General features: G+C 38.9%; 1 protein-coding gene across 1 annotated transcript; it reads right to left on the bottom strand.

Annotated features, from left to right (window-relative positions):
- Positions 1–541: 541 nt before the first annotated feature.
- RESF1 (retroelement silencing factor 1) lies at positions 542–8061 on the bottom strand. The gene is made up of 3 exons (XM_010172604.1): positions 2691–8061; positions 1864–1938; positions 542–684 (listed from the first exon to the last, which is right to left on the bottom strand). Exons 1-3 carry the CDS (start codon positions 8059–8061, stop codon positions 542–544), a joined length of 5589 nt encoding a protein of 1862 aa, XP_010170906.1.
- Between the last annotated feature and the right edge of the window lie 3544 nt (positions 8062–11605).

The following is an 11605-nucleotide window of genomic DNA, read 5'->3' as shown; positions in this document are numbered from 1 at the left end:
TTGAGGGTTTTATATTTGTATTCCCAGTTTAAAAAAACAGTTTCTACAAAAATAGAAAGCCTTTTCAGAAGCACAACAATCAGACTATCACATACACAAAATAAAGGTGTAATGCTTGGGAATCCACTGCAATCCCTTTCCAGTAGGAATACTTTTCCACTGCCAGCAATGGAAAGTACAAATAGAAGTCTTCCAGAATCAGAAAAGAAAACAGACTATGACAATTTAAATGAGTTTCAGAATTTTTTTTTGTCAAGATTCAACTAACTCCTGTATCTTTAAAAAAAAGATTCAAATATGCCAAAAAGAAACAATACATTTGACAATGGCAATTTCAGCACCAAAGGGTATTTGTGCAATAAATACAAAATAAGATCACAATCATTCACAAATATGAGGGAAATAGGGGAAAGATTGCCAACACCCCCAAATTATTTTTTTTTTACCATTTTTCAGAAACAAAGTAAATAGGAAAAAGCATTTTCATGGTGCCATTTTTTTCCAGGTGATACTGAATAAGACCTACGATACAGGAGTGCTATCAAGACTTTTGCACCTTTTTTTCCAGATACATTTTTCTGTACGCCTGAAATATCTCTTTTGAGTCTTTGATTGGCATGTGAAGGGCCTCACCATCTCCATCCAGGATCTGTATAGCTGTATCAAGTGGAATACTGTCCTCAGCTGAAAGACAGATAGAGAAGCAAGTTAAAGCAAATGTCTAAGTCTCAAATGACTATTCCTTATGCATGTGGTACTTAAGGCCACCCACTGTCAAAAAGGATGCCATAAACTTCCTTCCTAAAGCACTAGGCACCTCAGATTTAAAACAATCTCCAATGCATCTTTAAGCAACAAATGGTCATTTGAGCACCTTCAGAAGAGATTTCTAAAGAATATTAAGAAAGGTGTGAATGAAAGTGTGCATTTGCGAAAGTAAGAGAAGAAACAAGAGAAAGAGCTAAAGAATGGCAGACACCAATAGTCAAGGACACACTCAACTGCAATAAAAGATGTGTTGCCTGCATCAAAACTCACAACACAGATAACTTGTCAGCAGAGGACCTGGACTCTGATAAGAGGATGACAACAGGGTTACAAGCATGCTGAATACACCATTTTGCCTCCTGTTAGACCAGCGGGAGAACAAGACTATAGCTAGAAAGTTACCTAAAGCAAAGAAACAAATACACCAGGGAGCAACCTTGCCCAAGGTCTACAAAGGAGGGAACAACCAAGATCCTAAGATGAAAGATGCCACTGTTGTACCCGTTGACTCCTAAAAGGTACAAAAGACCATCCAAACAGTAATTTGCCAATCAAGAGAAACAACAAAGATGCAGGAGTGGCACCTCTTTTCCTCTGTGTGTCAAACAAGTAATTCTGTCCATACTATTGGAACAAAGGTCCCAGTATTTGTGAGCACAGGTATTTATGCAGACAGTGTCAACTTACTGGGAAAGCAAAAACTAACTAAATAAATAAATCACTTTCTGGTTTTATAGTCCCACACTAGATTTTGTTAGGTCACTTCCTACATTGTGAAGTGGGAAAGAACAAGCTTAGCCTTTACTGACAGTTTAAAACTGTACCCGAATCTTGTCACCAGTGCTACTTCCGATTCAACTGCACACACACATGCAGGAAAATTCCAACCATTTCCAACATATTCTTATGGTAATAAAAAACTCCACAAATCTTTGAAACTCACACGTCTACTCTGCAGTATCCATTTCAGCAGCAGAGCCAGTAAAGAGTAAGTTAAAATACTTTATTAAGATTTGCTACTGTAAAGGAACACTTAAAACAAAGCAAAGAGTATTAAACTTATATTTCAAAATGGATAATCAGAAGTCATTTCACCTGTAGAGATCCCCTCCAGCTTTTTTTGCTTCACTGGATCATATTTTAACCAATCTTCTTTTTTACTCTTTACACCTAAAAAGAAAATTTAAAAAAATGTTTTTGAGGTTCCTATATCACAAGTTTTGGTCTCTATTCAGCATCAAATTTTAACACATATATTAGCACATGCACAAGTAAATTTCCTTTGAGTGTGAAAATTACTGCAACAGCTGGTACGTACAGCTTAAGATTTAGTTTTATTTAAAATCAAATACAGCGTTTGACACAAATGCTTCACAATGCGCCACATAAAATGTCAAAAGATTGAGGATAGGAAAGAAGAAGAGGTAAAAAAGGCAGCTTAAAGCAAAGACAGCAAAGGTTACAGAGACTGTGTACAGGATACATCTGGCCCAAGCCCTCTCTCCCCCTCCGCTGCCTACCCAGCCAGATTTATACACAACCAGATGAACGCTGAACACAAATCAGATCACGTTTGGTAACTATGCCAAGGGAATCTGCTTTCTACAAACAAGCTAAGCTATCTTCTACAAGTAGGTTAGAAAGCTTTCTCATGAAGTTACTCAAAACCACCATGCTCTAGACTACTCAAACTTTATTCTGTAAAACTTAAGGAAAAAGAATACAACATTAAATTGAAGGAAAACTCTCACGCTCTTTTTCAGCTTAACACACAGCTACAGGCTGTCACAAAGCTAGCTAAGCTATTTCAGCCTTCAGCTTCCAGAGTCCCATGTTTTCACAGTCTGCAGTTTTGTGTAACTGGAATCTAAAAAGGAGTACATTTAACTTGCAAATTAATAATCAAGATATCATCATCATACCTGCCACAACGGGTTTCTCTCTTTCCAGGGAATTCTTTGCAGCTAGGCTTTCTTCACCAGCGGTTGGATTTCTGAACAGTATCTCTGGACACAGCTTAAATTCAAGTACTTCCAGTTTGCATGATTTCTCAGCTTCTGAGACAGAAGCATCTCTGTTTACATTTGGCTTATTTTGTGACACTTTGGGCTTCATATGCCAAATGGGTCTGACAGGTGATGTCTCTAATTTTGTCAGATATATGCGTTCCTGTGCCGTACGTTTAAATGCAACTCTGTTCAAGTAGTGTTTTTTTGGTTCCTTTTGAAGATGCAATTTTAGTTTGTTATTTCTTCTATTTAAGTATAACAGATTTTTATCAGGAAATATTTTCTCAGAGCACTTGTCTTTGTTTTGACCATCAAGATGTCTCTCTTTGTTAGAAAAGTAGTTTTTAGAGATGGTAGAAGATCGAGCCCTTTTTCGCTGTAGTTTAAGCACAGAGCAGTCTGCTAATGAACTCTTTGGTTTCCAGCCATTTTCCCCATTCCCTTTTTTAGCTTTGTCAGCATTTATCATGCAATTGTGTGAAAGCTGCTTGGAATTCTGTGGTTCAGATTGTTTCAGTCTTTCCTCATCCACCTTTGTTTTCTTAGGGTCTCTCTTCCAAACCGTGCTTTCCTTCCTCTTCCGTTTGTATGACTGCTCCTGTGACGGATGAACTTTCAGAGATCTATGCTGAGTGTATGTATGGCTTCTTGACTTTAAGTCTACAGTGCCAAAGTTTGGGAGCTTTACAGCATCAGCACGATAACTATTCAGCTTTTTAGGTTTTATTTCTGCTGATAATTTGTCTCTCTCTTTGATGTTAATTCCTACATCTTGCCCAGGTATCTCCTTTTGTTTCTGACCGTTCTGTTCTTCAGCAGAGTTCTCTTCACAGGTTTTAGTTTTTTGTCCTTGATTGACTTCAGCATGCTGGATTTCAACAGTTTCTGACTTTGCAGATTTGTGAATGTCTGTTTTGGATTTCATGGCCAAACCTGGTTTTGTTTTATCTTTTAAAAGGGACTCCATTTTGAAAACTTTCTCTTTCTTTCTGGATGAATTTGTCATGTCGTCTGTATCAGTATGACCAGCTTTCTCTGACAACTCTTCTGAGACTGTCTGGTGTTCTTTTTTGTCAGATTGAAATTCTTTGCCTAACGATGTTGTTCTGTCAGCTTGCAGCTCTTCCTTACAACTGTTCCTTTTAGATTGATCAATATCCTGGTTTTCAGAGGAATTAAGTGGTCCAATTTTTTCTTGTGTTGTAAGTGGTTTGCATTCATTATTCACCTCTAGCCTAGCTTTCTTCATTACAGAGATGTCTTTGCAAATATCTTCCTTATTTTTGCTAACACTGTTTGGGATTTTTCCTGAAACTGGCAGGTTTTCCATTGCACAGTCGTTCTTCATTACAGCATCAGATTTACCGTTGTCTCCTTGTCTCTCTACAGAGCTAGTATTTTCAGCTTTTGAAAGCTGATCATCATTTTTCTCTGAACCAGACATTCCAAATTTAGAGAGGCACAGAGGCATTTTACACACTACAGACAGCTGATCCACTGAAGAACAATCGTCTTTTTTTCTGGGGTCTGAGGGTTTTGGTGTGGTTTTTTTATTCTCACATAGACTCTGACTGGGCTGAATACCGCCTTCAAGGTTCTTCTCAGCTGAAGCCTTTTCTGACTGTTGACTCGCTAGTCTCTTGCTGTCATTAGAGGGACACCAGTTGTGTTCAGGAAACAGTTCTTGCATCTGACCAGAGCTTAACACTTCAATTTTTATCTGATCTACTGGGTCCTCCACATGAGGATTCTTGTTACAAATCTGAGTCTCTTTTTGAGGCTGATTCTCCATCTGCTCAGCTACAGAATCATTTTGTGCTGGTTCTTTTGATAGCATTTCACCACCTTCAATGCCATACGGAAACTCTTTCACTAGTTCAGAGAGCTGATTGTTTAGACATTTAATAGGTCCTGCTCCAAAAAGGTTAATCTTTTTTGCTGTGCTATTTTTGCTGGACATGTAATTTTGTTTATTGTGGTCTCTTGGAACAGTGAACACATTTGTTTCAGCAGTTACGCTGATTGAGAAGTCTAATGAATTTTGAGCTAACTCCTGGTTTATACTAGCAAGAATTTCCAAGTCATTTTCAGGATGCTTGGAAGATGCATTGAGTGACTTCTTTTGTTCTGAGGTAGGAATTGTTTTAGGAGGATTGCCACTGCTTTCTTTCTCCAAATGACTAGTTGTGAAACCATCCGAAATCTTACCTGCTTTACTCATACAGCCTGATGGTTCTTCCAACATTTTTTGCAGCAAGCTCTCTCTTTGGGGAGTGCTATTGCTCCGCTCCTTTTTATACAAGTCCGGCCGTTGCTGCTTTTGCCTTGGGCCAGATGCATTTGCTTCTGATGAGGTATCACTTAATGCACGTGTTTCAGGGACTGACCCGAAGATACTTGCTATTTGTGGATTATAAAATGCATCACCTTCAACAAGTGAACATACGCTCGAAATACAAAACATCTGTTCTTCCAATCCAGCTGTGGATGTATCTCCTGTCTCTGACACAGTTTGCTTGTCCTTACTGTCTCTTACACCTTCCTGAAAGATTTGACTAGAAAAATTTATGTCCAATTCAGGAAGAGAAGGCTCGTTTTCTAATGCAAGCTGCAGATTTTCTCTGGCACCTTGTGCAGATTGACTAACTTTCCTTTGGTTTTCATCATATGAATCGTTTGCACTCACACTGTATTTTACTATACTGTTTCCATCAGCTAATTTGGTCTGTTGCAAATGTGAGTCCACTTTCTGCACCAGAACACAATCACTGGGTGAGGACCGAGCAGTTTCTGTTATTCCTTTATCAGTATTTACCACACTTAAACCATTTTTCCCCTCTTCTTGCAAGTTACATGTGCTTCCCGAGTCAATCACTGGATAGGTTTTACCTGCAGACGTTGGACATTTGTCTGCCTGCTCATTGTGTGTTCTCTGTTCAGAAAGTACTAAAGGAGAGACAACTGCCACTTGGAGATCAAAACTTTTTATCAAATTGCAACTCAGTGTATCAAGTTTTTGTCCTACAGAAGCAGTTGTCATAGGCAAAACTGCTTCATCTGTACTAGCCAGAACATTATTTTGTTCTTTATTTTTTGTGTTTTGGCTGTAAGATGAAATCTGATTTGCTGTGGCGCTTTCATTTGATTGACTCTTTTGCACACTTCCAGGTTCCGACGGGTGCTTTCTCCACAAGCCCAGGCAAGCAGTTAGCTCTTCCACAGAGTAACGATAATTGCTCTGTTTAAATGATGTATTTTCAGTAAATGGTGTTTTTTTCTGAGCTACATCACTCTGGAATTTAGCTTCACCAGATTTGGTCGTTTCTGATACAGGAGAGTTTGTATGAGCCATAAATGCCTGCTCACCTTCCAAACTTTCTACATTCTTCTTACTAGTGTCTTTTAATAAGCTTCCGCCTGAAACACACGTATCTGCCAGCGGTTTTTCACCACATAAGAGATTAGTCAGTATTTTATCAGCAGTAGCACCAGCTGTCTTCTCTTTCAATATATTTGTGCTGCTCAATACAAAATGAAGAAACGACGAGTTCTTGGGGTTAACTGGCACGTTCTTTGATGAAAATTTGATAGAGCCATCCACTTGACTAAAACATGACACATTGTTCCAGGTTGTCACAGCTTTTTGAGAAGAGGCCAGGGCACACGCATCCCTTTGTTCCAAGACAGGAGTGCTCTCAAGATTATTCAGTTGAGCTGGGAGTGTGCTCTGAGGGGGAACAGGAGCAGAGCTTGATAAAAGGCTTCCCTGTTCCACCCGGGGGTTACTTTGAGTCACCTCTAATCCTCTGTTATCAGCACTGGCTACATTTTTGTCACTTCGTTCTTCAGGTGAAGAGTTAAGTATTGTGCTCTCTGTCCTTGCTATTTCAGATGAGGAAGGTGGCACATTTTGGTTGGGTATGCATGGAAGATGATTAGCAAGATTATCTTGATACCCTGCAGGACGTGAGGGAGCACTTTTGTCGTGTTCTGAAGCTGCTAAGAGTTTTCTTCTATAATGATGCATCCTTTCAAGGAGGACACATTTTTTTTTAATAGCAAGTAGCCTTCGAGCTTCCCAAGCTAGTCTGTCCTTTGTAATCGTTCTTCCATCTGCTGCTGCTGAAGTTTGAGAATTTACAGGCCCATTCACTAAACTACTAGTCTGGCTTTCTTGAACTGAAGCAGGATCATTCAGTGGCTTCGAAGTAGCCACTGAAGAAAAAGCTTCCATTTCTTTCAAAATATCATACAGTTCTTTGGAAATGCCAGGGGATGGCACAGGCTTTTCATTAAAAGGCTGATTTGCTGTCACATTTCCATCTGAATTACAGACATTCCTAGCTGACTGACTGACTTCTCCAGACTGCCGCTTCTGACAGTGCTGCTGAACACTGGTAAAACCAGAAGCATTTTTTGGATCCGATGGGCGCCTCTGTTGGCTAAGGGTGTATCCATTAGGCACATTTTGAACTGCCTGTGGTACGCCTATTGAAGATTGTGCTGCAGCTCTTGAATCACAGTTGGCAGGTAACAAAGACGGTACAGAACATCCACTAGGAACTTCTGATCCTATCTGACTCGGTCGATATTGTGGCAGCTGTACATTTGCTTCAGTATTTTGATTCATTAAGTGTAAAACCGGAAACTGAGTGTTGGGATGATATATTTGGTTTTGGACATGTTGCCCAGATGTACTAAGAGTCATAGAACTATTCTGGGAATTAATGTTACTTTGATATAACATTGTAGTTCTCACAGAATTATGCTGTGGCATTTGTGGCCGTACAGTATAGCTGTTTGTGGTGACATACTGAGGTTCCCAAAGTGCATTCCCCACGTTATTTCCAGCGTTCATTTGAGACGACAGGGGAGGTAACTTTCTAGGGGAATACATGTAGACATTAGAGGTTTGCCAAGAAGTCTGAGTCACCTCTGCCCGCAAATGCGATGTCTGATTGGGAGGTTTTGGTACACAGGACGGTAGATGTCGATCAACTGAGTATTTAGAGATTAAAAAATCATTACCAGCTACAGATGCTCCTGGTAAGGCCTGATCTGAAGTTTTGAATCCTTCAGCATTTACAAGAGGGAAGGCAACATTGTTAGTTGTCAGATACATCATTTGGCTATTTCCAGCATAAACAGATGCATTTTTAGAGAAACAGGCATTTGTCTGTGGAAAAGTATGCGCATTAGAAAGCAACTGAGTGTAACATGCTTCTTCACTCTGCAGGTTCCTCTTTGCGTTAGCATTCTGGAGAGGTCTTGCATTCCAGTCCATCTTTTCTTGGTTTCTTTTTCTTCAGCCAAAACCCAAAATGCTTTAAAAAAAAAAACAAAAACAAAAAAACAGACATCAAACCTTAATCTTTCTATCAAAACCTATTTCACTTATCAAGAAGTAATTTAGAATGCATTATGAACACCACTGTTGAAAGAGCAACTCCACTTGTATATCCCGTAGACATCAATGTTGCCACTGTCGAGTTGCATAAATTATTTCCCAGAACACAGTCAAGGTACAAAAAGTCAGAGTAGAAACTAAATTATATTGACTGTTTAATGAATAACAAAGTCCTCACATTATTATGCTAATACTATTATCATTCAACTTTTAAATTTAACAATAGATTGATATATTTACCTTCTTATCCAAAAATGATGTAAAAAAACCCAATGTAAAGCAATGTTTAATAGCATAAGAAGCACCTACATAATATAATACAGTAGGTCAGCTTTCAGACAAGAAGACAACTTAAATTATACCTTTAAATACAACAACAGAAAGGAGAAAAGGAACTTGGGTTCCATAATGATCGTATAATAATGTGACCCACTTGTTTTTGTTTATCATTTGCTCTTCCTTGACACTGTGGGCAGTTACTAATTTGAGAAACACAAGTCTGACTTTAGTTAACTGCACACGTAGCTACAAGCAAACCACCTCTAATTCTGTGTGGTGGTGCTAACCTACTCAACCAGCAGAAGGTGTGAAGCATGGAGATGACATCATCATCTCTGCTATTGCAGCAAGTACACCTTCAGGAGGTGACAGTCACAAATCTCTAACTCTATGTGTTATATTCCAGAATTTACACCAGTTACCAACAAACCCAACTGGGTGAGCATATTACTTCTGAATGACCTTTGGAAAGTTGTTAAGAGACAACGTCTTCAAAGCCAAACTATTTTAGTCTTTAAAAAATGAAAAAAATGCAAAAAAACCCATGACAGCCTCCAAGCATGAACGCTGTTTGCATCTTGTTAAGTTCCTCTCAGTATGGTCAAACCCACCTAGGACACAACAAGCACCTCACTTTGTGCAGAGTATTAGACAATTTCTCAACAAAATGTTTCAAGTCATTTCCCCAGATCACCCACAGCTCCTGACTTCCTTTCAAGGGCTCTTTTAGATTTTAAGACTCTCATGATTTCAAACTTAGGAATTAGAAGCATCACTCAGATCTAGCCTAAAGTTATAGTTTTCCAGATGTTATTAACAAGATTCAAAGATAGTTCTATTTTCCTTCACTCTCTCTTACTTTCTCTGCTTTCAAAGGATATCAGTAACAAAAGAGGAAAACAAAGTTGCATTATGAAATTCTTTAAAAAAAAAATCAACAACAGTATTAAAGCAACAGTTACAGTGATGCAGGAATCTTAGATGAGAAAACAGGCTTTTGCATCCAAGCTAAAAATTTCAGACTGCTAATTTTACACTGGGTATTTCCTGAAAAAATAATCGGGAAATAAAACAATCATGTCCTTGAATTAGATAACTGCTGAAGAAATTTAAGGTATTTATACATTCCAGAACATGACTGAGATATGTAAACAAGACTAAGATGCCAACTAGTAGTAATTGTAAAATCCTTGCTAAATAGAGGAGAAACTTTGACTACACACAACACACAACTTAGCCAAGAGTAAAATCCAATTCTTGTCACTGTCAAGACCATAAAAAATGAGGAACACAACCTTAGCTCATCATCATTAGCTGGATTAAGAAAACTAAGTTTGCAACTGCAATCACAACCTTAAATTTTTTATAACTTTAATACAATAAAATATGTTGTCCTGTCCCACTTAGTGGGGTTGGGGAGAGGTTGTTTTAAATTCCCTCTGCAATTCTGGAAGAGAGGCCAATCTCTGAGTAGAGTCACTGCAAAATACTAGGAGGTACTGAATAATTTCACACAAGGTATTTATTGGCTTATTTAGCAGACTAGGATCTTGGTCAAGCAAGGAGGTTATTGTGCCGAATAACATACGGCCACCCAGTTTCTTACTTAACTTTCTATCAAATAAGAGGTGAACAGACAGAGAGAATTTAAGGGGTGGTAAAGGTACCACCACCCTCAGATCCAGCAATGTCTGGTGTAGATCTTCAGGTGGTGGGTGCACGCTGATTCCTGTGGGTTCACCCCTTTTGTAACTCAGTCCGAGCTGGTAACTCCGCCTCCATTCAGGGCAGTGTTATGCCACCTCAGCACAACTCGAATGCACAGGTGCAGACCGTTGTACCATGAATTTGGGGCATTAAATCACAAATTCTAGACATTACACCACTATCTCAATCAACAGGAAAACAAGTTTCATTGCCTCAAATGGAGCTTAAGCTCATCACCGGCCTGTCACAGCAGACATGTTTAGGACATACCAGATAATAGTGAATCTTGCAGAACTTATCTACTGCTATGCAGAACATGCAGAACTTGCAAAACTTATCTTTCCACAATATTTGAGGCATATGTTAACTCTTTCAGTCTCTTACATATGCTACTTTAAAAAGTGGTATTTGTCAGAAAGCACTTGCCTTAGGAAGAACATTTAAGAAGATCAGTATCAGTACAAAACTGTGAAAGACAGAAGATTACTCCTCACACATCTGCTTCACTTCATCACCTACTATTTTCTCACCTTGACCACAAGCCTAAGAAATCATCAGCAACTACTACACAGCCAACTGTCGATTTTTCACTGATGGTGCATAGAAAGGGAATGGAGAGACACCTCCACTGAATGCAGGAGTAACAGCAGAGCTCTTCAACAAATTATCATACAACTACAAGGCCTACACCTAGACTTCTCTATCAGATAGTTTTAGGCATGTCTCTGGCCTGTCTTATTCAATGTCCCTCAATTAATCTGTGGAGACACCTCACATTCACTTCACAGAGAGATCTGAGAAGAATTTAGGCCATCTATATAAAGACCAGTAAGTTCAATTGTTCCTTTTCCCCTAGAACAGAAGCCCATAACAATACATTAAAACAGTGGAAGGCTGTATTTCCTTCAGTTTTCTAATAGCCTTAATCTACACAAAACAGCTAAACTTATTTCTGATAGAAAAGACCTCAATTTTTATTGGTAATGTTTGTTACTGATTACTTCTTCTTAGAGGCACTCCTCTAGGAAATACATACAGAGGAAAATAAATGAAGCCTAAAACACAGAATAAATTGGTACAGGCTTTTGATGTATTGGATTGGGAAAGGCATTCCAGCAAAGATTTAATACTTCATTCACTGAACACTGTAACCTAACATTAAAGTCTGTACACCTGCACACTGGAGTAAGAAAACACCTAAACAGGGAAAACATAGGAAGAGTATTGAGACTCAGCAATGTTGTGTTGGACATGTGAGAGGTAAACCAAGATCACAGTAACAGTCGACTCCTAAAGGGTATAGAAAGCACACCAAGAACAAGTGCACTGTCACCAGCGAAGAGGATAGTAGGACATGCAGTGAAGATTCACGAGGTTACACTTCTGTCCTGGTTTTTAGCTGGGACAGGGCTGGGTTTCTTTTAGCAGCTAGAAT

The sequence above is a fragment of the Antrostomus carolinensis genome, unplaced genomic scaffold (assembly GCF_000700745.2).
Source record: "Antrostomus carolinensis isolate BGI_N321 unplaced genomic scaffold, ASM70074v2 scaffold11667, whole genome shotgun sequence".
NCBI lineage: Eukaryota > Metazoa > Chordata > Aves > Caprimulgiformes > Caprimulgidae > Antrostomus > Antrostomus carolinensis.
Note: the sequence above shows the minus strand (reverse complement) of the source record. Positions and strands in the feature narration are given on the sequence as shown.

What these genes read in the sequence shown, in the direction of transcription:
- RESF1 (XM_010172604.1), bottom strand. Translation starts at nt 8,061, where the DNA reads ATGGACTGGAATGCAAGACCTCTCCAGAATGCTAACGCAAAGAGGAAC. An exon ending in AGAGAAACCCGTTGTGGCAG is followed by an intron (nt 1,939 to 2,690) that starts GTATGATGATGA and finishes TTTTCTTTTTAG; the next exon opens with GTGTAAAGAGTAAAAAAGAA. An exon ending in GCTGGAGGGGATCTCTACAG is followed by an intron (nt 685 to 1,863) that starts GTGAAATGACTT and finishes TCTGTCTTTCAG; the next exon opens with CTGAGGACAGTATTCCACTT.